Source organism: Quercus robur, chromosome 1 (assembly GCF_932294415.1).
Source record: "Quercus robur chromosome 1, dhQueRobu3.1, whole genome shotgun sequence".
Classification (NCBI taxonomy): Eukaryota; Viridiplantae; Streptophyta; class Magnoliopsida; order Fagales; family Fagaceae; genus Quercus; species Quercus robur.
In genome coordinates this window covers 48009581-48037267 of record NC_065534.1, presented here as the reverse complement: position 1 = coordinate 48037267, position 27687 = coordinate 48009581, and the positions used below count along the sequence as shown (strand labels likewise).

General features: G+C 35.7%; 1 protein-coding gene across 1 annotated transcript in view; it reads right to left on the bottom strand.

The window, feature by feature from the left end:
- Positions 1-338: 338 nt before the first annotated feature.
- Positions 339-27687, bottom strand: part of LOC126690835 (probable E3 ubiquitin-protein ligase ARI8) — a 36738-nt gene continuing 9389 nt past the window's right edge. Inside the window, exons 5-15 of the mRNA XM_050385962.1 lie at positions 24008-24180; positions 11302-11406; positions 11010-11098; positions 8780-8887; positions 8359-8449; positions 8134-8223; positions 2572-2619; positions 1844-1915; positions 1670-1769; positions 1465-1591; positions 339-1049 (exon numbers count right to left, since the gene is read on the bottom strand). Of these exons, the coding sequence (XP_050241919.1) occupies positions 776-1049; positions 1465-1591; positions 1670-1769; positions 1844-1915; positions 2572-2619; positions 8134-8223; positions 8359-8449; positions 8780-8887; positions 11010-11098; positions 11302-11406; positions 24008-24180 (1277 nt within the window). The 3' untranslated portion in view covers positions 339-775. The remainder of the gene's footprint in view (positions 1050-1464; positions 1592-1669; positions 1770-1843; positions 1916-2571; positions 2620-8133; positions 8224-8358; positions 8450-8779; positions 8888-11009; positions 11099-11301; positions 11407-24007; positions 24181-27687) is intronic.

Below are 27687 nucleotides of genomic sequence, written 5' to 3'. Positions count from 1 at the left end.
AAAAAAATGGAGAGATATATAGGCTATTGAAACCGACTCATGGTATTTCTTGCATAGTTTTCCTTATAGAAATCTTTCTGTTCTTGTTTCATTACATATTCAATATGTTAGTTCTCCAGGCATATTGTATTGTAAATTCTTCCAAATCTTTCTGGGGCATATAAGAATAATGAAAAAGAATTGAAAAATACAATGGCAATCCATCTCAAAAGCAAAATCCAAGTGAGCCTTGCAAGACCATCACCGATGTATTGCTACCAGGACTCAGGAGGGTAAACGGCACCACCTGAGGGGGAAAGAGGTATAATATGGGGATGAACTCAATGGGGATCTGACAGTGTAGAGAAATAGTACATTATATTTTTATTCTATTCATACTGGGGCCAATGCAGCTTATTGTCCCCAACTAGTTCATTCTTACAACAGAAGTGGAGAGGCTTCCAGCCTGCTACAACTAAAATTACAGATAAATGCATTTTCAGGGATCCTGATGCGGCCCCAATATAAGTTAGGCAAAAACAACAAATAAACATCATGAACTATATACAGCTCAATCCAATAACACAAGACATACAGAGTACAATTACTTCTACTCCCATCCCGCCCCTATTTCCATTATGCTCTCCTCGTGTTCATAATTTTGGAGATGAGGGATTGATGGAAAACTCTCTCCATCACATTCTACCTGGTCAGTTCACCATCACAGCCAGCCGGCCCAAGAAACAGAACCAAAATCTCCGCATCCAGGTGCTTCAATTTGCAAAGGACATAAGGTTCACCGGCGTTGGTGGCACATCTGGCAGATGGTGGCCGACTTGAAATTTGCAAATGTGCAATGTTCACAGGACCAATGGCTTGAGTCGTCAATATTTCTACTGGAGCTACTTGATTTGGATGTTGTACCCTTGCCCCTACCACCTCTCCCCTTACTACTCCCACCTCCCAAGCTTTTTGAGCTAGTTGTCCTGCTGCAGGCACCATGAGAGTCCACATCTGATAGTCCATTCTCTAAAGCGCGGACTAAATTCTCAAAGTAGTTTCGAGTCACACTGTTGCCATTAAAATACAAGACAATGAGTAACAGAGAAGCCCCACTATAAGTCGTCTTAAACAATAAAGAACAGGTAAAAAAATATAAAGAAATGAAGCTTCTAATTAATTAACGACTTCTAAATTCTTTTCAGAAGGTTGGCCTTCAACATGAAAGCAAATTAGCATGAGAGGACGAGTTTAGAAACTAGGCCCAAAAATACAACACTGATGTGGCTTTACCGCAAGGCAAGGCGGCATAATCAAAGTTGATTTTCGTAAACAAAATAAAAAGTGTGAGAGCTTATCTAACACCACTAATAACCCTACTAAGTTCTTAAATTATATAAGAAAAATGGTTCTAATACTCTCAAATTCTAAATAATCCTGAATTAAGTTAACTCTTGGTCCAGCCCAATTATCCAGATAAGAAACCTGGTCAATCCAGCAAGTTTTGTGCGGAACTCATTGAAATCCTTCGATGGGCCCTCTGCATTGAGGTAAACTTGTAGCTCCTTCTCTGCACATTGATGAAGTCGCTCCAACCCAGACTCGGCTTCACCTGCATGACAAATAGATCGTAATGGAACAAAGCAAGATGAGATACAATGTCAGCTTCCAGCTGGACGAAAATACATACCTTGCAAGTACTCAAAGAACTGTCTCTTAGCATGTTCATGCTCAGATAAGTAATATCCATAGGCATATGTCCATTTCAGAACTCGCCGACATTCAACTATCTGCATACACAGCATATTTTGGTGAGAAAAAGAAATATAACTTCTATCATGAAATGCAAGAACTAAAGATTTACCTGTAGCCAGGCCTCTGTTATGAACTTTAACTGTGACTCAGGTTGGCACTGTATGTCACTTAGTTTCTCAAGCTACAAAAATACACGGATATAAGCACTCTTGATGACATAGAGAAGCTAAGATTTACTGAAGGAAAACTTCTGTTAACCCTCCCGACACTTTACATAAGTAACAAAAGCAAAGATCGATCATCTCATGTAATTATAGTTCTGTTCAAAAAAATTAAAGGAATGCAAATAGATATTATAATCCCTAATACCCACCCTCTCCTGCAATCCCATACGAAAGGGAAAGCTTCACAACCATGCAGATTCACAGGGTTCAGGACTTGCTCAATATTGTAAATAAATCATAAATGGATGTAGGAGTATTTTAAGAATTGAGAAAGGGTTTTTTTTTTTTTTTTCCCCTTGAGAGAGAGAGAGAGAGAGAGAGAGAGAGAGAGAGCTAACATGTGAATTTGTGAATTTCAGAGCTAACCTACAATGATTAGTTGCCAAGACATGGACATCAGAACATATGATTAGTATCACATCTTCACACAGATGTTAGGTGAGACACGCTATCTTCTAGGAAGGTTTCAAGTTAAATAAAAAGTGAAAAGAAGCTTCATACACAAAAGTTATTTTAGTGCAATATTAAACCCATCCATATTAATTGAAATCCCAACAGATCAACCACAACAGCATTTCTAGCCAACAAACTGATGGTAAGTAGTTTAGCTTACATGCACAGTTTGCATTTGCTGCAGGTCTGCGAGCGCTTTTTGCCTAGACTGCAATGAGGAAAGAAAAGTCATTAACTATATAATTTACAGGGAAAATAAAAGAAAAGAGAGCTAACATGTATGCTCATACCTAATGCTTTTTCTCCTGTTTCTATTCCTTTCTAAATCGTGATTGTAAACTCTATTCCAGTCATGTTTTTCAATATACCAGATTCCTTACAACCAATCACTGATGCAAGTTTGGCAACAGATCGCCAAAAAGAACCCATTATCTAGTGTGATACAAAGAAAAAGCAATTCATTTTATTTCCCTCTAGGTACTAAAGTATAGATTCAACTTCCCAATAGACTTGTCTGGAAAAAGATTGCCACTAAAAGTACCAAATATCTGGTGTGATACAAAGAAAAAGCAATTCATTTTATTTCCCTCTATGTGCTAAAGTATGGATTCAACTTTCCAAATAGACGTGTCAATTTGATAATATTCATTCATGGAGTGAGGTATTAATGCCAGGTGCAAATGAATGTACAGCTCAGATTGCCCTAATCCATAGATCTTGGGACAAGGGGAGCTGAGAGAATAATCAGTGTCCAGATTTTCACTATTACCCTAGAGTTTTAAAAAGTACCTTATACAGAGGAAAACCACCCTTTGATTTTAAAATAATAATAAATTTTACCGTGAGGAACATAGCAAGTATGTAATGGGTGATGTAAGAAGTAAAAGGCTTGCCACTTTTACCACTAAAGAATTAAAAATGGCTATATACATGTATGTGCACTCATCAAGGTGCAGCCTAGTAGTGGAAGGCTTAGGATGAGTTGTAGATCTAGACATCTTAGGTTCAAATCCCAACTAGTTCCCCTAAATTACCTCATACACAGTTCTAATGGGTAAGGTCAAGGGTAGGTCCAAAGGGCCATACCACATCATCATTGATGAAGTCATGGAAGATTAATATGCTAAAATTTGCTATTACTTGCAAAATTCGCCTATTCAAGATTTATTTTATTGGGTCCTCGTGTGAAGTCCAATTGAAGTGAAAGTCGTGTCATTTTAATGGTCTAAGTATGAGTCTTTTAGGGTTAAAACAATTTTTAAATTTGGGTTTGGTTTTACTAGTTATGGTCAATTTTATATTCAGGTGAAAATCTGTAATTTCTGCAATTCCTACAAATTAAGGGTACTTTGGTAATTTACTTGAGTCTAGGATATTCGAAGGTATTCTAGTATCTTAGGTTTATTTTTCTTTGGGTCCAAGTTAAAGTATTTATTAGGTTTTATTTTACCAATCAAACTTGTAGTCCTAATACTGGTAGGAATCCTTTTACTATTAGTATAAGTAAAGATTCTTTATATATATCGTGCTCAATGATTTCAAAGGTGATAGAATGGGTCGAATGATAAAATTGAGTGTTTTGAGCAATAGGCACATTAACTTTTGTTGGGTTTTTTCACCTTCTCTCTTCTTCTTTTCTTCTTTCTTTCTATAGTTACTGTTCATGTCTACTATTCAAACAGAACTGGACAGCCCTAATTACTCTCTAAGTATTCTCCTTTCCTAAACCTAAAAACCCACCACGAAAACACGTAGACAAATTCCCTAATTTGTCCTACAGAAATATATACATATATATATATATATATATATATATCAAACCATATTTTAATCAGCATGTTGCATATTTATAAGTCATGCTTCACTGTACCATAAACAATGCCCTACTTGAGAAAGGAAAGAAATGATCAATATAGGGAACACAAAAGAAAATTTCCAGCCTCAATGGAAGTCCAGTTGATCAATCTTACCATGCTCTCAACCTTAAAATAATTTTGCCAGATACATCTTAGTTACTCAGCTCAACACAATTTCCACACCCATATGCCTTATTCCCAATGAAAATTGGAATGTTCCAATGATCCTGTGTCATTTCACTCAATTCAAATTTCAAAGCCATCTCCCTCATTCAGATCTCATGTATGATTCATTTTTTATCCCCAATTCAAACATAAATATTCAGGAGAACTAAGACAAGATTAGTCAAAAAGATACATCACATTTATATCTACCAGTCCAGCCCAATATTTTTATTTTTATTTTTATTTTTTTCAGAAAAGAAAAATATTTTGTTGAGAATTTTAGTACTTAGTATCCATAGTTTTCATAACTGGACCGGATCGGCCGGTTCAATCAAGTTAACCAAAGGCCGGAGCTCCATCTAGTTTTTTGGAAAATTCTGGATAAAATGAATGTGTTGACTCAAACCAAGCACCCTACACAAGAACCAGTGTTCACTTGATCCTCTATAATAAATCTCACGACTTCTATTTTCATAGACTATTAATCCTCTCTCAAGATTGTGAACTGATTATGAAATATAGATTGCTTTAATATATCAGGAGTGAGATCTAATATAATAGTCAAAACCTCAGTATGTAGGGTGGTAACCGCACGAAGTGTTGAGGGAACACATATTTTCACGATGGAATCCATAATCTCTTTCTATAGAGACAGAATATTCCCTTGAGATAAGTTTAATGCGAAATGGTTATTCAAGATACTAAACTTGACCACTTTAGTAAGGAGTTACTAAAGTTTACATTTAATGAAATTAGATTTCATAAAATATATGAATAACTAAAAGATTAAATTGAGGACTCAAAAAATAAAATAGTGATTTACAAAGTGACAGTTTATTATGATTTTATTCATTATGGATATTTCATGAAAGGGTCAAATGATATTATATTAGAGTCTTGGGATATAATTTATTGGTAAGGCCAAAAGTGCAATTATATTTCCATAATGGTACCTTTGGGCTAATCAATCAAGAGTTGATAGAAGCCTGAAGCATTTTGCCCGTTCAAACAAAGTCTAAAGGAAGACAAGCTTTGATCAGTAAAAACCTGATTAATTAGCCCAAAGGTACTTTGATAAGTAATAAGATTTATTAATATAAAAAAGGGACATAGGGAGTGTACAGGGGTTAGATACAAAAATTACAAGAATCAAGAAAATCAAAGATAATATTTATTATATAAATTGAATTAATAATTTTTATTTTGTCACCATTTGACCTTGGTTGAACCTCAATCCGATCTCAATGACCTTGAGCCTCTCCCTTTTCCAATTCTTTGAAAGGTCCGGGTTTCAAAACAATGTAAGTATCTTTCACATTATGAAGATATTGATACAAAATAATAAATATGCAATCTCAACAATCTCAAAGACGTGTGGGAAAGATACATCGCATATATGCACATGAGCTGAGAACATTTTGGATATAGATGCAATACAATCCTTCTTCCTGGCAATGGTTCCTTTTGACCTCCCTTAAAACTCTCCAAATTGATACATTAATAGTTGAAGTATAGAGGCAACCCCAAGGGGTTGGTCCGACAGTTTTTCAAGCCTAATATTATCCATGAGGTCTTCGGTTCAAGTCTCCTAGACAACACCTTGGGGCCACCTCTAAGGGGGATTAGTTAGGCACTCTAAGAACTCTACACACCCACATTAACAAATTCGGTTCAAGTACACAGATCCTATCCGGTTAATAAGAATTTCAAATCTTAAGACATTTAAATACTTAAGAGTTTAATCTCACAAGAGTTAAAATTATTAAGATTTAACATTTATGTTATTTAATATGCAAGAATTGACATTTCCTAATTCTCATATTTCATGGGAATTGAGATAACAACAACCAAGCCTCAATTCCAAAATTTCATGGGAAGTCAGATGTTCTACATAATTGTAAATCTCAAGAATTTTTCCAAACCAACCAAAATTTTTTTTTTTTTGATAAGTAAGAAGGAAATTTTATTAATAAGGGAAAAACATGAGAATACAAAGAGTTCACGGTAGTGAACAAAAAGACAAAAGCAACCACTAAGAAATACCAATAGACGAAAGGAATTCCATTAGGGTAAAACAATCAAAGAGACCCCAACACTGAGACCAATCAAAGAGGGTCCGATGGCATAAATCTAATAATTGAACCACAGTTTTCCCCTTATCCTCAAAAGAACGCCAATTCCGTTCAATCCAAATAGTCCAAATTAAACATCCTGGAACCAAATTCCAAATATCGGAACTATGCTTCCCAAGCCAATGGTGCCAACAAAATAATAAGTCCGCTACTGAACCTGGCATGACCAAATCGATCCCAAACAACCGAAGTATATACGTCCACAAAGAATGAGCTATCGAACAAAAAAGTAATAGGTGATCCATAGATTCCACATTACAACAGCACATACAACAACGATTCGCCAAAGGGCGACCACGAAGCATAAGGTTATCAAAGGTTAGAATCTGACCATGAGTTGCTGTCCACATAAAAAATGCCACCCTTTTAGGAACCTTGACTTTCCAAATGCCCTTCCAAGGGAAAGAGGAACGAGCTGCATTTCGAATCTTATGATAAAAAGACCAAATGTCAAACTTCCCACTTCCATTAAGACCCCAATGAAGCCTGTCACACCCATCACTCCTAGGAATCCGGGTTTGGATGAATTGAAGTAGGGAGTAAGAAGCCACTAACTCCCAATCATTGAAATCCCTAAAATGGCTTAAACTCCACACTCTGTCATTACCACCCACTGGAGGGCTTAACACTTCAAAAACATAAGCTTCTTTATTGGCAGAACACAAAAATAACTGGGTATAAAAAATAAAAAATAAATTTAAGAGGGACATCCCCAATCCATTTATCATGCCAAAAAAGAATACAAGAACCATCCCCCACCACAAAAGACAAATGCTTCGCAAATAAGAATTAGCGATATGTATTCCAAATAATTGCATAACAAACACACCCTAGTCATGTACAATTCTACGACTACTATATCTTCTCCCTTGCCATTACAAGAAAAATACTTACATTGGGATGAGTGTGTATTTTTTTAATAAGTAAACTTCATCAACATAAAAAGTGAGGAAATAAAGAGGAAAGAACCACACAGGCAGAGTGCAAAAGGTAACAAAGGAAAAAAAAAACAAAAAACAAAAAACAAAAAAACAAAAAAACAAAAAAACAAAAAAAAACAAAAAAAAAAAGAAGAAGAAGAAAGGAATTACCAAAATCAAGCATACCGGGCAAAGAGTTGAAAGTAAAAACACCCGAAGCATTTTCCCGTTCAAACAAAGTCTAAAGGAAGACAAGCTCCAACTCATGTATCTTTTTCACCAATTAAAAATAAGAGAGAAAAAAATTATGGTTTAAACTACCGAACTCCATGAAAAGATTATATCCAAAGCCACTAAAAAAGTATGAAGTCCAACATCACCGTGTTGAAAATTGATAATATCTGACAACAGCCCTTTGCAGATAGATTTTCTACCCGTGAGGTGAAGGCTATGACCACCAGCTTAAGATCTGTTCTTTCTCACAATTACAGGAATTTAAGCAGTAAATCACCATAGCATGTAATGCCACATATTCAGAAAATAAAATTTCCAATATTCTGGCTGCTAGCCATTTTAGAAATCGAGAATTGCAAACAAAATGATATGAATCATGCCAGTATTGCTCTAGTTTTGAAACATTAGTACATACCGATTGGTTGGTTGCCCATCTTTCATAATAATGAGTGTACCTCTCTAGGGAGTTCTTGGCCATCTCCCTTCGCTTCTCAGCCTCATCATACTGAAAGCAAAAGAGTAGAAAATTCTTAAAACATTGATTAAATGTGCTCTTCATAGATAATGCCAAAATATTATATAAAATATTACGCAAAAGTAAAAAAGTTAAAGGGAAAAAAGAGGGAATATGTTAGTATACCACTCCTTCTTGCTTTGCTGTTTCATAGCGATTACATGCATAAAAACCACCAGTCCTCTCACCATGGTCGGACCATGCACCAAGGCAAAGCCTGCAAGCATATTTAATGTATGTAGAAAAATAAGAAAAACAAAATTGTATGGTTAAACACAAAATTGAGAGACGAGAACATATGCATAAAGAAGAAAATAAGCACTCTAGCGGCACAAAGGTCCTGACTATAAAGCACCTTCATCTTTATTGATTAGATAACATAAACGAAAATAACAGAGCAATTAAATCCAGGTTTCTAGCATACAAATGATTTCTATAAGTCATAAAAAATAATAAATCAAAGCAAGTTCATGCTTTTAAGTTCTGGTATATGAACAAAATCAAGACTAGAGAATGAGGATGATTTAGAACAAGCTTATTAACTTACCAGCAAAACTCGAATTTACAAGGTGGCGTACATGTGATATGCATACAGCCTTGGTTTTTCTCAATTGGCCGCTTGCACTTTGGACAAGGCTTGGAATTAGCCAATATCCTGAAATTTATACACCACGCATATAGCTCATCAATGTCTTAGAATAAACATTAACAACAAAAATCTTTCTAAAATTTTTAAGAGATAGCCAACGCATACCAGGTGATTGTGACTTCCCTAGGCAATGCAAAACATGGGCACAAAAGGAAATATAACAATAATAACAGGGAAAAGCAAGGTAGTCAAAGGAAAAGGTGACCTTAAGGCACCAAGGCATATCGCCCGAGGCGTGAGGCGATAGAGCGCTAGCTCGAGTAAAGCAATGCGCCAAAATTCTACATATATTTATTATAGATATAGAACTTAAATTGTATGTACCTAGTGTATTGAAATATTATAATAAAGTGTTTCTAAAAGTGATGCATGAAGAAATTAGGTCTATCTAATGATTTCAAAATAGGATTAACATGGTTTAGGCTCTATTAGTCATTCTTACAGTAGGTTTTACAACAAGATTCGACTACAAATTAATTAATCTAACAATAAGGTTTACAACAAACTTTTGTAAAGTAATTTATCTAACAATAGCTTTAATAACATGCTTTTCTAACTTAACAATCTAATGACAGCTTCACAACAACCTTAAATTAAAAAATTTTTAAAAATAAGGCTCTTGCCACCTTTTTCATGGCTAATGTGATCGCCTTGCTCGCCTAGGCTCTAAATGCAAGTGCCTCACTAAAGCCACCTTGCCTTAGAGCCTTTAAGGTGTCTTAGTGGTGCCTAGCCTCGCCCGGACGCCTAGGCAAGCGCCCGACTCGCTTTTGACTACAATGGGGAAAAGGAAAGGAAAAGGAAAAAAAAAAAGACCCTCAAAGATTTTGAGATTGGGAGACTAGCACTTACCCAAATACCCCAGCCCCAGGTTTGTAATATTCTTTTATTTCATTCAAAAAGGACCCAAATATTGTATAACAACCTAAAACTATAGATTAAATTATGTTAAGGCAAGTAAATAAAATTTACATAGCACAAACTACTCTTGGATCCAAATATTAAACAATCAAATAATTATCAACAATCAACTTTCCAAATTTATGTTTTTTTTTTTTTTTTTTTTTCCTATAAGATACCCCCTATTTAAGTCACTCCTGTCAATGCATGGCATTCTAAAACTCATTAGTAGGGGGGGCGGGGAAGTAAAACATAAAAAGAGAGATGTTTTGGACTTTGAACCAATATGGGTTATTTACAAAAAGGAATGGGAAATTTTGAGAAAAACTGAATAAATATACAAGAAATTTGAATAAAAAGTTTCAATAATGAATTATAAATAACTTTATACTTAGGTGATCATTTAGCTCCTATAATCTTGGCATATAAATTTTAATTAAAAAATCAACACACCAGGCCCTTTTCTTATATATACTTCCATTGTTACAACAAGGGAGGACGGGATTCGATCTCTGATTCTCATAAAGGAAACTAGGCAAGCAACACTCCAATCTTTATGCCTTTACAAGGGGTAGACAATTTTTTTGTTTAATGCTTAAATTGTACATTCAGTTAAAGAGATTTACGAGGCATTTGATGGTTTGGAACAATCAATAGGCAAAATCAAGGGTTTTTTAGATTTTTGTTTCAATGGATCTTGTTCCATTCCTTATTTGGTTCTTCCACATCTTTTCTTGATTTTTTTTTATTCTCTCAATCTCATATTTCAACACTCATATGTTCTTTCACTTTTTAGAGATGCTTCCCTTATACTTCTTTTTCTTTACTAAGTGATAAAAAAACTCTTTTTTGATGAGTATACTTTGTGTATTTCCTGTTTACTAAGGTTACACCCTCTTTTTTTGATAATTACTCATCTTGGCATTTCTTAATATACTTTATTACTAATTGGAAGAAGAAAACCAGGCCTTTATAGAGGAGAACAAGGGATTTGCCCAGGTCAAGCAGTAGCCAAGGTAAGTAGTGCCTGGACTGACTGTATTTCCCCTTTCAGTGTAATTGTGCACACCTCACCCAATTTATAAAGACGGTTTATTCTGACCCAAATCCCAGCAGTTTTGCTCTGATGTACCGCAATCTCCTATTTAATAAGTACCTTTTGCCAGCATTTACAAATAAATTATTATAACAGGAAAATGCTTAAGATGCCACGATTTTGTTCCATTACCAATTCATATTTTCAGATTCAGCACTATTTTTCAATATCCACTTTGCCACAGTACCACAATCAACTGGGCGATGAGCTTCTTCAGTACACTGCAAAGGCAAAATTCTAATTACAAAGAGTGCCCAATCATGAAAACCAAAAAGCATCTGCACATATTCCAATTAAATGAACAATACCAGTGCAGAGTTAAACAACCCAAAGGAGACCCGTAAAGAGAATCATATTCCAGCACAGATTACTCAAAATACATTGATTGAAACAGCTGAATAATAAATCAACTTGAAGAACTCACATTCCAGCAAAAGCTATATGAGCAGCGGCAAGTAACGTCATAGCTTCCACTACCAACAATAAAATCTACAGCATAATCACAGCCCGGAGCCGGACACCATTTGGTCTGCAAAAACCAAGAAAATGATTGTTTTTATTTTGCTGGCTAATTGTTTTTGACCAGAAAATATATTCACACTAGAGAAAACCTATACAGTTTCTAGTCAATGTTTAAAGGGCCAGAGTATATAGATTGTTTTGATATTTGCTGGCTGTCTGATTCTTAATGCCACTCATGGCTAAATGCATCTCTATGATTTTAATGGGAAATATATCTATTAAAATCCTTGGTTGATTGTATGAAAAAACAGACCATATATTATCCGTACTAATTAACTACAAAATTTCTATTTCTCTTTTTCGATAAGTAATAAGATTTGTTGATATCAGAAAAAGGACACCCTAGTACACTGGAAGTGTATAGAGGTCAACAAATCAAATACAAAAATAACATAAAGCAAGTAAATCAAGAAGAGAAGAAAATGATTGGTTTCGCAAAGCTGACAACTAATCCAATAAGGTTCGAAAGAAAAATAACTTGAGGCCTGACAAATATCTCTCATTATGTACAAAGCACCTGCTATTTCTTTCCCTCCAAAGACACCATATTAAATAATGGGGAACAATTAGCCATATATGTCTATTTTGATGACGACCAAACCAACCTTGCCAACAAGCTAGGACCCCAGCAACAGACTACATAACCCCAACTTAGCCCAAATAGGCCCAAAACCATAGACCACAAATCCATAGCAACCGGACAATGAAGGGAAAGATGGTTAACCGATTCTCCATTACACTTCACATATAACACCAATCCATAATCCAACCCTTCTTTTTCTTAAATTATCACTCCAAAAGGGATCTTTGGCTTCCATATGCTCTTCCAAAGGAAAAGATGATCATTACAGCCAACTAAAATACAGTAATAAGCACTAACCATAAACCCTTTATTTCTATTTGGTTTCCAGCACATTTTATCCTCCCCAATCCCCCTTACTGAAGAGCCATAAATGGTATCATGAAGTTTGACAAAGCCTCCAATTCCCAATCATGGACAGCCCTAAAAAAACTTACATTCCAATGAAGGACCCCTTACATTCCAATGAAGGACCCCATTAGTGAACTTCATAAACTCAGCCACACTTGCCTCGTTCTCTCGGCAAATTCTAAATAATTCAAGATAACTAATAGCAAGAGGTGTCTCCCCACACCACCGGTCTTCCAAAACTTCACCCTCGACCCATCACCAATTTCATATAGAATATAGCGAGAAAAAGAAGGCCAACCCCAACTAATATTTTTCCACAAACTTATACCATAGAGACCAGAAATTGCAGCAGTACACCAGCCACCCCCACACACATCCATACTTTACCTCTATCAATTGCCTCCAAAGACCATCCCTCTCAAACCCAAATCTTCACAACCAGTTCCCACGCAAAGCTTCATTAATCAAATTTCTTGTCACTAAACCACCAGAAGAAATTGGAGCACAAACAGTAGCTTATTTAACTAAATGAAATTTGGGTTCATCCCCCATACCACCCCATAAGAAATTCCTCTAAAGCTTGGCAATTCGGTTAGCCACAGAAGCAAGGATACGGAATAAAGAAAGAAAATAAGTAGGTAAATTTGATAGAGTTCTTTTAATTAGACTCTTCCTCTCTTAGATAAGTACAAACGTTTCCATCCCGCTAATCTCTTTTCCACCTTCTCTAGAATCAGGTTCCATATTGACTTATCCTTGAATTTTGCACCCAAAGGAAGACCCAAATATTTCATAGGAAAGTTCCTTGCTTACAACCCAAGACATTCACCAATTACTCAATGTTATGAACCAATCCCACCGGTACTAATTCTGACTTTCCCAGATTTATTTTTAGACCATAAACAGCCTCAAACCAATTGAGCACCGTATAGAGAATCAAAACCAAGGTCAGCATCACAGAAAATTTAAGTGTCATCGGCAAAGAGAAGATGAGACACCACCAAGGATCTTCCCTCTAAATCACCCATACGAAAACCTGACATGCAGCCTTCATGGACAACTTTATCCAACATTCTTCCAAAAGCTTCCATGACCCAAAAAAAATAATAGAGACCAAAGGATTGCCTTCTCTCAACCCTCCGGAGCTCTTAAAAAAAACAAGGAGAACCATTAATAAGAATAGAAAAATGAACAGTAGATAAACAAAAGAAAATCCACTGCCACCACTTGACAAAGAAACCACTATGCTCTAAAAAATGCAACAAAAAGCCCCAATTCATATGATCAAAAGCCTTCTCAACATCTAGTTTTTTCAAATTGACCACTAGCATAAAAATGGTGAAAACAGCCATAAGATCTAGTTTGAGAATCTCCTAGCAAGCTTGGAAAAATGCCATGGGAAAACCATGTGACCTGGGAGATTTATCACCACTAAAATCCTTAATAACTTCGAAGATCTCAGTCTCCTCAAAAGTCTCTCTAACTAATCCGCTTTATCTCCGAAAATTGTTGGAAAATCCAACAGATTTGGAAATGGCCGATCAACTTGCTGCTCATAATATAAATTCATGAAGAATTGAGTAATGCAATTAGGAATCATATCCTGATTGGAAGACAAACTCCTATTAACCAAAAGATTCTCAATGCCATTATTTCTTTTATTAGAATTTGCCATCCTAAGAAAAAATCTCGTATTGGAATTCCCCTCCCTCAAGTGCAGAACTCTAGACTTTTGTCTTCAACTAATCTTGTCTAATAAAGTGATCTCAATTTCTAAATGAAGTTTTACTTGTTCTAATTTTTCCTCAACTGTTAGGTGAGACTCCTCTCTGACATCTAAAACAATCAAATTGCTCCATAGCTACTGCTTCTTAACTATGAAACTGCCAAAATATGTTTCATTCCAAACCCTTTAGAGATGTCCCTAGGAAGTCATCAAACTCAAAATCTACTTTGGAACCACTTTGAGTAATGTTTTTGACCCATCGAACTTTCCACACCAACATCTTCCTGCCTTTCACAGAAGTTATCCAAGCCACCCAATGGCATAGAGAAAGCCAGTGGTTCAACTGATAAAGGCAAGAAACACCTACCATTTGACTGAGCAACATCCTCTAAACAGGTATCTGAGACCCAATCCTCCACAACTTCATCCTCTTCTCCCAGAACACTTGTCCTCTCCATAGAGTCCGATGTCATCAATGGAACCACTGCCAACTGATTCTGCTCAATCAAACCATCTACAGCATCACTCAAAGGCAAAGAGATTTGAATTGGGACTGCCACCCTCCTCCCGTCACAAAATTTTTTAGGACCCGCTGCGCAGAACTCCCCCATTTCTTGATTACAATGTCAGTATGCTCCTGAAGGATTGTTTGCAAGTCACGTTGCAAGGCTTTGTCGCAATTGGACGTAGGTGACTTATCGGAACAAATTGATTCAGCCACCGCAATGTCGAAAGTCATCTCAGTGCAAATCAGCTCAAAATGGGCTTGGATCAGTGCAGTATCGGGGCTAGGAAGCATCTGACCCAACTCGGTGCTTGCTGAAACAGTAGGATGAGTCAGCTTCTGTTGGGAAGATTTATGAGTGGAGAGAGTTAGGAGCTGGTTCACGTGAGAAGAAATAATGGACTGTGATGCTTTGGGCCAACACACAGTAATGGGTTTAGGGTTGGGAGTTGGTTTCTTTAAATGGTTAAAAGATTTGGTAGTAGTGAGCTTAAAGTTTAAATTTGGGCCTACATGAGAGAGGCCCACTTCCTGAACTTTAGACCGCTTGATCCCCCCATAGACCATCCATCCGACGTTCCATCCTAAAATAAACATCTAATACCAAGCCATCTTTAATTCCGTTAGAAACAAGACCATTTACAACATACAAAATTTTAGCCCCAATCTGTGCATTCACCTTCCCAGATTTTCTCTCATTAAATCATGGTGTTGACTACTCAAATCTAAAGATTTAGAATTTTGAAAATTTGGAATTAATTGCTTTCCTTTATCACTTCCACCACCATTGCTCTGCTGCTCCTATGCCGCTGCCAGCATAAGTGTACTGTAAACACTCTGTTGACACGTCTTTGCTGGTCTCAAGACAGTCTATTTGATCCTAGAAAAATTCTGGGAAGTCGGCTTGGCAGCAAGAGTCTTTGTAGCAATAGACTTCTGCAGATTAAATCCAAAGCCTCTCCAACTACTACCCAATTTTCCTTCTGACACCACAATGAAACCTTTCCGACAGCCATGCAAGTTCTGAGATCATTAGAAAAGAGCCATGTGCATTGGAACCTAATTGCGGAATGAAGACTTTATCTCCATCCCTAAAGGTCGCAAAAATTCGAAACTTTTTGACTCAACGAAGAAGAAAATGGAACCTCCCATAACAGCAAAAATAGAAATTAAAAAGGAAAAAAAATTTAAGGCTAATCCAAGATAGCCAGGCCTCGTTTTTGACTAATTCAAGGTAGCCTTTTTCGAAGTGCTCAGTGCTCATGTGCTAATATCCACACTTGGTTGATCATACATTATAAATCTAGATGCAAAAATTACACTATCCTCTAAAGAAACAAGAGAGTAGTCCATTATTAATTCTTCATCATATTAAACACCTCTAAATGTAGTCCATTATTGCTCTTTTGAAAGAGATTTGTGGTCTTTAGTATTTTGAAATAGATGTCTACTTTAGCTGAAAAGAGTGGTTTGGGCTGCAAAAGAATAGTCTCATATGGAATGCACCTCCTCTTTATTAATAGTAGAATCAAAGAAATTGGGTAGTAATTAACTACCCAATTTCTTTGATTCTTACTATTAATAAATGTAAAGGAAATTATATTTCACAAGACTGTTATATCACATAGAATTAAGCATAGCCTAGAAAAATCAACAACCTTCCATCCTTCCAAGAACCTTTCAAATGTCACATTAGTTTAAAAGGGGAAAAAATTAATGCAAGTTAACACTAATAAATAGAAGCTCATATGTAGTAGTATTTTAAATAGATAAATGTCTTGGCAGCCAGAACTATTTTGGAAGTGTTGAAACCAACCAAATAGTCTTTGCAAAATTTTAAAAAAATGGACATCATAACACCTCTATAGAAAACAATGAATTTAATCTTGCTTTCTATTTTTTTCTACTTCTATTGCCAGTAGCGAACATTTATGTTTATTATTAATCTTAATCATTTAACTATATAGAAAAAATGAAGAAAAATAATGATTTCAAGGTCTTCCCCAAATTCAAAACAAGATACAAACGTCTTGTTAACAACAGATCACATGCATGGTTGTAGGCTATCTCCTAGGCCACATAATGGAAGCAAAACTCTGAGCACCAGATCTCAGAGCATCTCCAACAATCATTGTATAGCTATTTTTGGAACACCAAATGCTACTGTTCATGCTCCAGTCGATTCTCTAAACGCCCAAATTCTCCAATTTTTTTTTTGAAGTTGCTACAGTGATTCTCTTAATTTACAGAACACTGTAGCAACTCCAAATCAATTTTTCTGCTTAAAAAATTATCCCAGCTACTATTATATCAATTCTCTCTCTCCTCCGGATTTTTTTTTTTTTTCTCTCATTCTCCCCGTTTCTCACATAATCCAAACACAAAACAAAATCCAATTCTTAAAATAAAGTTGAATCAGAACAAGCAAATATGAAAAAAAAAAAAAAAAAAAAAAAAAAAAAAAAAAAAACCGATCTAACCCAGCCTGGTGTGGGGAGGGTGATGAGCAGCAGTGGCGGAGTGGAAGGTGTGGCGGCACATAGAGCGGAGCAGAGCCATCTAACCCATCTATTCTTTCTCTCTCTACCTCTTTCTACGTTTCTTATTACAAAGAAAGCTGGATAATGTGTTGGAATCAAGTATAAAAAAAAAAAAAAAAAAAGTTGAGAAAGAGAGCTGAAGAAAGAAAGAGAGAGGAAGGTTCTGGAAAGTGGAAAGTAGAGAAAAAAGAAAGGGAGAGGATAGGGATATATGGGTGAATGTGTGGTGGAGAAAAATCGAGAAAAAAAAAAAAGTATGGATGATAGAAAGAAAGAAAGAAAAAATAATATAAAAAAAAGAAAGGACAATTTAGAAATTCTACTATACTATTTTCACAATAAATTTTAAGTAACATATTGTTATTAGCTAATATTAGTGAGTAAAAATATAATTTCAACAATGGGTTCAAATTAGAACTAGTAACAATTTTTTACATAAGATTTTGATGTTATTCAAGTATTGCGAAAAATGTTGTGAATATAACACTTTTCATTGAAAAATATAATTGATAGGAATGAATATAGAAAGAATAAATGATGATAAAAAAAGAATAAAGAATTAATGAAGAAATCATATTTAAATAAGATAGAGAATGTGATAGAGAATCTGTTAAAAAGTGTATTTGAAAAAGTAGGTAGGTAAAAGTTAAATGTCACTGTTCATTCTCCAAACAGTACAAAAATTTGGAGAAGCTGCTGGAGATGCCCTCAGGAACATTGCTTCATTTAGAGATAAAACCAAAATCCAGATTATAATTTCAGTTGAAAAAACAGTCATATTTGCTCCAAGGTGAATATCACATAGCAAAAAGTCAAGGGGAATTACGTTATTCCTACTTTAGATGCGGTTTAGAGTTTCTTTTGATAAGTAAACCACAGACTTTAATATAAAGTTTCAATTAAAAGCTTTAATTTCCTATATTGTTTCAATTTGCCCCATTAAAAGGTAAGTCACTCTAAACTCTTAAGTATTCGAAACTCGAGTAAATTGCCCTTTTCTGGACAACGAAAGACCCATCACAGGAACATCAAGTGGTATTCTAATGCAAAAGATTCACAAAAAAATAGTATATTCTTTTTTTCTTTTTTCTGATAAGTAATGATATTATTTAATAGACGAGATACTTCATACTCAAAATGATGAACCCAACATAACAAAAAGAGTTAAAAAAGAATTATGCACAAGAGTGAATTGATTTTGTAAAATCTAAAAGGGAATGCTACTTGTAAGACCCCACACACGAAACCAATCAAACAGAGTTTGAATCAGCAATAATTCCAACCGAGCCATTGATCTTTCAAAGTTGCCATTAATACAATTATTTTGATCTTTCCACAATAGCTGCATCAACATAACAGGACAGTTCTGAATTTCCAATGAGTGCTTCTCGAACCAATTCTTCCACCTGAAAAAAGAGATCGTAGACCCTCCTTGGTAACACCAATTAAATCCCAAAATCTCTAAAGACTCAACTCCATGAAGCATATGCAACTTCACAAAAGACCAACAAATGCTCCACCATCTTCCCCATTACACTAGCACATGCAAGATCAACCAACTAAAGAGAAACCTTACTTAATAAGATTGTCACAAGTAAAAATATTCCCCCAAGCTACTGTCCAAATGAAGAACAAGAATCTTCTTGGCACCTTAACGCTCCAAAACTCTTCCAAGGGAAAGAATTAGCCTTTGTACCTCGAATAGCCTCATAATAAGAGAAAACATCCAACGAAACATTCCCTTTCAATCGCCATCTCACCCAATCATCTCCCTCCCATCCTCCTTGGGATTAAGTATAGAAGATCTACAATAGAATTCATCGACTCCAATTCACAATCATGAAACCTCTAATTCTCACATTCCAGCTCCACCTCTCCCTGTCTGACTAACTATCCAAGACTAAATGAACTAAGGTATTCATGCCAAATATCAAGTCATAACCTTACTCAGGTGCCCTTGAAAAACACAAATGGAAGAAAATTGTCCCAACCAGCCCAAATACTCCTCCATAGACTACACCCATGTGTCCCCCTAATTGATTTCGAAGCCCAACCACCCCATTCCTCTCCATACTTCATAGCAATAACCCACCTCCAAAAATGTGTTGCCTCATTCCCAAACCATAATAACCAATTCCCTAAAAAGGCATCCTATCTTCCAAATCCCCAAACCACTTGTAGCAATGAGAAAACAAATTGTATCCTATGCCACCAAAGAAAACCTGAACTCCTCATCCGATTCACCCCACAAAAAATATCCTTTGGAATCTCTGCATTGTTAGCCTCCTCATTCGACAAAGATAGCTTCTTCCAACCAGACAGTTTACATTCCATCTTCTCCAAAATAAGATTCCACAAAAACTGCACCTTTAAGTAAGCCCCCAAAGGCATCCCAAGATAATCCTTTGGTAAACTCTCAATTATACAACAAAGAATGTCAGTAAATTTTGCCAAGTTACCCACATTACCTATCAAGAGCACTTCACTTTAACCCAAATTAAATGGTAGACCTGTAATTGCTTCAAAGCAAGTCAACACCATTCTTATATACAAAATTTGGTTCTTTATTTAATCACAAAATAAAATAGTGTCATCAGCAAATAAAAGATCGGAGACAAAATGCCCAGCTGGCATATCTTGCCCTGAATTTGTCAATTAAACCTCCCTCAGTTTCTTTAGTATCCTACTCAGCACCATGGATTTCAGACCCAAACCATTCAATGAACCGTAAAAGGAAAAGGTTCAAGATTTTTAAAGTCAGACCAAAGTTGAACCAAGGTCAAACCGTGATAATATCATAATTAATTTAATAATTTTTAAAATATAAATAAATATATTAAATTAGTACAAATAAAAAAATTAATTAAAGTAGTCTAATTAAAACTATATAAATTCATATTTTAGTTAATGTCTAATATATCAATCTCAGACCCAAATATTTACCCAATAATAATAATAACCATTTAAAAAATAAATAAAGCATCAATCTGCAGGACAAAAAAATGACATGATCTTACAACTCATACAAGTACCCACGCGGGGCTCAAGACTTCGTAAGAAATGAAGTCTCAGACTTATATTTCAAATGCTCACTCACATGCCTAGCTAGCTCACAAACAGAAAAAAGCAATCAAAGTAAAGCAAATGAAGCTGGGAGAAGAAGTCAGAAACGGCAAGAAGCTGAAAGAAGAAGGAAGAAATGAACAGAAAGAAGAGAGAAAAAGCTAGTTATGTAGCTGAAACAAAAAACAAGAAATGGACTTGGCTGCTGGGCAAAGTGTTGCCAAGAAGGAGAAGAAGAAAATGGGAGGGTTAATGTGTTTTTTTTTTTTCCCCCCTCGATTTCTCCTTTTTTTTTCTTTTTTTTCTTTTTTTTTTCCATTTATAATAATTCAACAGGTCCCCTTTTTATTCAAATCTGCTAGGCAAAGGCTATAATTTTTTCTAAAAAAGGGACCCATGAGAACCATTCACGATTCTTAGAACCGTGAGATCTAGTCGCGGTTCGCACAGATCCCTACTTTTTTTGCATAGGGCGAATCTTGAGGTTAAAAGAACAACAAAAAATGAGAGGTTCGCGGTTTTTTCAGTCGGACCATACGGTCCGGTCTGGATTTCAAAACCATGCTCGGAACCTCTATAACTAGTATAAGTAGTAAGGTAGTCAAAGGTGAAAGGTGACCTATGGTGCCAAGGCCTTGTATCTCCTAAGGCGTGAGGCAATAAAATAGCACTAGCCCGGGTAAAGCAAGGCACCAAATTCTTAATATATTTATTATATATATAGAACTTAAATCAAATGTATCTAGTGTATTGAAGTATTATAATAAAGTGTTTTTCAATGTGTTGCATGAAGAAATTAGGTCTATCAAGTTATTTCAAAGTAGGATTAACATGGTTTAGGCACTATTAGTTATTCAAAAAATAGGTTTTACAACAAGCTTCTATATAAAATTAATAATCTAATAATAGGTTACACAATTAAACAACCTTCTATAAAATATTTTAAATTTTTTTTTTTTTATATGTTTTTAAAATAAAAATAAAAAATAAAAAACCTAAGGCTCTTGCCTTAGCGCCTTTTTTATGATTTAAGGAGTCACCTTACTTGCCTAGGCTCTAAAGGCAAGCACCTCACTAAAGGCACCTCGCCTTAGAGCCTTTAAGGAGACTTAGTGTTGCCTTACCTCACCCAGGCACCTAGGCAAACGCCTAGTTTGCCTGACTACAATTAGTAATGGAGATAATGGATCCTAGCCTTAGCCCTTGTGAACTACTGAACAAGACAAATGAAGAACCGTTTACAATTTGAGACCCTAACCATAGATATAAAAGCACAAATCCACCCCTCCACCTCTCTCAAAACCCCATCCTGCCCAACAAATAAAATACTACAACCCAACAAACATGGCCATAATCTTTCTCAATATCCAACTTACAAATCACCCATGTAATAAGGCTCTTGATTCTCCTATCCAAACATTTATTGGCAATTAGGACCGGTTCAGGGATTTCCTGCCACCTATAAAAGCATTCTGACTGAAATAAGTTCCTATCAGCAAACCTTTGCCAACAATTTACACATGCTTCCCATGAAGCTGATAGGCCAAAAATCCTCCTAATATTAGTGGCATTATTCTTTTGATATTTGATAGTTACAACAGGGGAAGGGGGATTTGAACTGTGAATGAACTAGTTAAGCTACAAGGCTCTTGGCTATTAGTGACATTATTTTTTTAGGAACTAATGCAATAAAGGAAGCATTGAGGGATTTTTCTAACTCACAATGTCAATGAATATTAGCAAAGAAAGCCATCACAACAGCTTCAAACACTCTCACAAGGGTATCAATTTTATCCAAGGAAGACACCGCGAACTGCCCACAATGGTATCAATACAAACCCACTCAAAAGTCAAAACTCTCCCTTAACATGCTTAACAAGACACCAAGAAGCTCCCACAAGGGTATCAATTTTATCAAACACCCATCATTCCTACAGCAACATCACCCCCTTGCTGCATTATTACTGCCTAGGACTACCCAATCTACAGAAAGACTACCCAATAAACTTCGAACAATAGTAGCATCCATTTTATCAGTTCTTGTCTCCTATGAACAGACCACATCACATCTCCAATTCTTCAACAAGCTCTTCAAAACATTCCTTGTCAACGTTCCAGCTTCATTATTTAAATTTTAACAGCCACATCCCAGTCTCCCTCTCAACCCCTCAACTGGTTGTTGCCTATGGCCTATCATAATTCACATAGGAGATAAAAGCTTTCAACTTGAAACCCTTTCGGACATACATTCCACGTTTGTCATGTGCCACCTTTCAACCACTTTCTTTTTTATTTTTTCGATAAGTAATAAGATTTATTGATATCAAAAAAAGAACACCCTAGTACACAAGAAATGTACAGGGGTCAAACAAATCAAGTACAAAAATTACATAAATCAAGAAATTCAAGAAAAGAAGAGAATGATTGGTTTCGCAAAGCTAACAGCCAATCTACTAAGGTTCTAAAGAAAAATAACTTGAGGTCTAATATAGATCTCACATTATCTTCAAAAAACCTACTATTTCTTTCCCTCCAAAGACACCATATTAGACAATAGGGAACAATTATCCATATATGACCATTCCAATGACAACCAAACCGCCCTTGCCAACAAGCTAGGAGCCCCACAATTGACTTTGGCTTAACCCAGCTTACTCCAAATAAACCCAAAACCATTGACCACAAATCCATGGCAACCAGACAATGAAGGAAAAGATGGTCAACCGTCAGACATTTCCCCTAATATCCAAAACTTCTTTTTTCTTAAATTGCCAATCGTCCCCAAGCTACAATCCAAACAAAGAAAGCCACTAAAGAGGGGATCTTCTGCTTCCATATGCTTTTCCAAGTAAAACATAAATCATTAGAGCCTACTAGCATACAATAATAAGCATTAACCATGAACCCCTTAGTTCTATCTAGTTTCTAGCTCATTTTATCCTCCCCAATCCCCTTTACAAAAGTGTCATATATGTTATCCATGAAGCTCAACAGAGCCTCCAATTCCCGATTATGGGCAGCCCTAAAGAAACTTACATCCCAATGAAGGATTCCATTAGTAAACTTCATAAGCTCAGCCAAACTTGCCTCCTTGTCTCAACAAAATCTAAATAATTCAAGATAGCTTACAGCAATAAGTGTCTCCCCACACCATCAGTCTCGCCAAAACTTCACCTTCAACCCATCACCTATTTCATACACAATATAACGAAACAAAGAAGGCTATCCCCGATTCATATTTTTCCACAAACTAACACCAAAGGGACTAGCAACTGAACCACTTGCTTTTATCTTCCTTTTTCAATACATTGCTGTTAAAAGTTAAAACCTTCAATTGAGAATCCAACATACTTACTTATCCCCCGTAATTTCCTCGACGCCCATTTAGAAGTTTCCCCCTCAACTGTGTTGTCTCCTTCGGCAACCATAGTCATGCCCAATTAGTTGATAATTTTAATGTTAATAATTTTGCATTCTTAGTAAGAGGACAAATTGAAACAATTTAAAATGTTCAGAATTTTAATTGAATCTATGTTTAATTTGAAACTGTCCTTATATGCATGTGAGGAGCCTGCCCCAATCTTCTTCAGCAATTTTTTAAAAAACACTTTTCATTTAGTTCGAATTTAGATGATAAGCATCCTTAGTTACTAACTAGCGTGTGCCCCTTTTTGCAGTTTTAATACATTCATTTACTCCCCCCCCCCCCCCCCAAAAAAAAAAAAAAAGCATATGTTCATCTCATTGGAATATGTTTGTAAAATACCAAAAACCTAGTCACATGTTGTATTTATTTGAGATACAACAGAAAACAATTCATGAAAGTTCCAAATTTAAACTTACCTTCCTATTGTCTTCAATATAAGATCTGATGAAGTAACGAGAATACTTCTCCTTGTCTTCATCAGAAGCCAATACATTGATCATATCTTGACCAACAGCAGCACCACAAGATGGATCTGGACATCGCAACATCAAACATCCAGGACCATCATTAATGGCTGTGCTAATATAACCTGAAGGGGAAAACAAAAAGATCAATATATATATACAAGATATGAAATCAAAACTGAAGTGAACTCCAATTGGGGGGAAAAAAAGAGTTTAAGAATTCACAAAGAAAAATGGAGGAAAAAAATTCATAAAGACATATCAATTTATTAAAATGATTAATTTTGTTCAGATGAAAGTTCAGTAAAATAAAGCTGGAATTCAGAAAATATAGGCAGTTAGTATTTTTTTACGGCAAAACTTAAGTACAGTACTTAGGTGTTTGTTTCTTAGGTTCCCTTCTTAAAATTCAGCCATGTAGCTACTCAACTAAAAATACACTTTTCCATGAGAAAAAAAGCCACATGGCTGAATTTTAAAAGAGGAACCTAAAGTACTGTACCTAAATTTTGTCTTATTTTTTAAGTGCATAAATACCAAATTTTTCAATCAGCTAAAAAAAAAAAAAAAACCTCTACTCTAGATAATATGGTATGGACAGCTAGGTTGTCCTGCATCATAATACCTATCATGTCAAAATTATCATACTCCACTCTTGTAGCCAACAAGCAACCTGATTGTGGTAGAATACAAATGGTAGCATCTTTTCCTTTTTTTCTTTTTTTTTTTACTTTCCCAAATATACCATTTCCACTTCGCTTCTTTGTATTTATGAACACACAAATAGGTAATTAATTAAACAAATCTATGATATTGTAACAAAAAATTGAAGGTCCCTTGCTCAGGGTATCAGAACAATGACCCTTTTTCATTTGCAATATAGTTATAATCTGAATCAATTGTGTAAAAAGTCAAGTGGCATTCACAAGCTGTACATCAAGAAAAAGAAACTATAACAAAACCTGTGTCAATGCAAAGGAATGTCCAATCAATACAATAGTCCAATAGGTGGCCCAATATCCACTTGATCATAAACCATCAACCAGAGTCAAAGCCCCCTTTAATAAAATTGAGAACTGCAATCAGAGGTTGTCTAAAACTGTTTTTTGATAGGTAAAGTTCATGTAAAAACATGCCAAACTATTACCTCCCAAAACATTTAAGACATGAAAGTATTTCACTTCTGCCACGCTAGATGTGTAAACCTGACAGAAAGGAGTCTGCCTATAATAGAGCTACTCATAAATCCTACCCCCCCCCCCCCCCCCCAAAAAAAAAAAAAAAAAAAACAGAACTATCAATTTTTTCCCCCTGTATATAATCTTTTTATGAAATGCACAAATAAACTTGGATATCCAGATCTTGTGAGGGATACTAGGACTGGTGAGAGGTTAGGTTACATGGATATCATGAACGCAAGGTGCACGATACCGGGCCAAGACACCCAGGCAACCACTTCCCTATTTGCCTTTTCTTTTCATTAACAAGTTTTAGCCCCAAGAAGGGGAAGGAGATATTTGAACTACTAACCTCTGCTTCATGAGGTACGTTTCACAGTCAAATGTTACTACTCCTTCAGATAACTACCACTTCCCAACCCTAAAATCTTCTACAAAAGCAAAGCTCCAAACCATGACAATAAAATAGAGTAATTCCATTATTTGCATATTCTCGCAGTATACAAAGTAGATCTGAATTTAATCTCCAAACATATAGCACCACCATATTCCACAACTTACATTTGACATGAACTCCATTAAAAAACTACTCCACTCATGGAGGCAATCACAACTGCAATAAGTACTTGTTTTCAAGATTCCAACAACTTTACCCAACAGAGAAGCCATCTGCAACAATCACTCGCCAGTGTGGTGCAAGTGAAGGTCACTTCAACAGCTGCATAGGCCAACCACAAAGAACCCTCCCCCAATGAGCAGACACAAAATAACAAGTTGATACATGAAATTGTTACCTTTTCTATCCTTCATTCAGGCTACCAAAATAGCTAATCCTTTTTTGATAAGTAATTTATTACAGAAGAGCTACCTCATGTGTGAAGAAGTACATAAGTATCTTCTTTGGAAGTACAACGACTTTGTATTCTGTTTCCTTATTTAAAAAATTCTTACCCAGTGCTCAACGTTCTCACTTTTGCAAGGTCTGGAAGAGATCATGGTAGGCATCCTTACCCCTAATTTATTGAAAAAGCTGATTCCTAGACTCAAACCCACGACCTATTGCTTTTGGTAAAAGGCAGTTGCCATTGCACCAAGGGTGAGGTCTAGGAGAGGTCATAGTAGGCAGCCTTACCCTTAATTTATTGGAGAGTTTGATTCCCATACTCGAACCCGCGACCTATAGCTTATGGTAAAAGGCATTTGTCATTACCAAGGCTCTTGCTTTTGGATTCCATTTCATTATTTACTCATATCAAAAAAAAAAAAAAAACCCTTCTTTGGAGGCCTAGGGTAAGGCAAAGCCCAAAAACAAGTGTACATTGTAGTTAATTAGGTTTTTATATTTTATCTAATTATTCTAGAGTCAAGGGTATTTTAATAATTTTACAATTGGGTATGGGCCAAAGTTATGGACCATGGGTTTTATTTTATCAAGAAGTAAGCCTTAATTAGCTTATGGGTCTTCATGTATGGGCTTTGGATTCATTCAAACAAGATTTGGTTTAACAGTCAAATTAGGAGAAAAGAAGAAAGAAATTAGGTGAGGTTAGATTATTAATAAAATTATTGAGGCACGCTGGCCTCAAGAGTTCTTTTCCTCTATCTCTTCTTTCTTTCTTCTTTTCTCATATCGGTTACTGTTCATAGTTACAGTTTAACTCACTGTTCATGGTTACTGTTCATTATAAAATTTATAGTTTTTTTTCCCTTCTCTTTTCAACCAAAAATCCAATGTTTACTCTCTTAAACCCCAACCCTTCTTATAAAAAACAGGTTCTAAACCCCAAAATCCACAAATCTTCTTGAACCACCACAACCAGACAAATTCTTCGGCAGATTCCACGCCTTAATGAGCCCAAAAGGCATACCCAACTACTTTATAGGCAAGCTTACAATACATTATATCCCCAGTACATCTATATCCCCAATATCTCCCACTAGAACTACTTCAACTTAGGTAAACCTTCAATCCAATAACCCTATCAAAAAAAAAAAAAACCTTCAATCCAATAACTGCTTCAGAGTAAGTAAGAACCATTCTAATAAAAAGTAATTGCTCCCTTCATACATCACAGAACATGAAACAACAAATGAGATATCCTCAACTCAACTTCATACCCACCAGACCAACCTAAAACCCAGAGATGTGGCCCCCTGCCACTGACCAACTCAACATCCTACTCAATACCTCCATCCTTAGAATAAATAGCAAGGGAGCTCCATTCACAAGTATGGAACACCAAACCATAAACCTGAGTGAGATCCGTTCACAAGTACGGAACACCAAACCATGGTGAAACAAAAACAAATCCAACCCCTCCATTTTTCCCCGAACCCCATCCTCTCAAGCAAATATAAAAAAAAGCTTTTCAGTTCAAATTATTGTACACCTTCTCAATATCTAACTTATAAATTAGATCTGGAATCTTGCTTTCGATCCGGCAACAACTCATT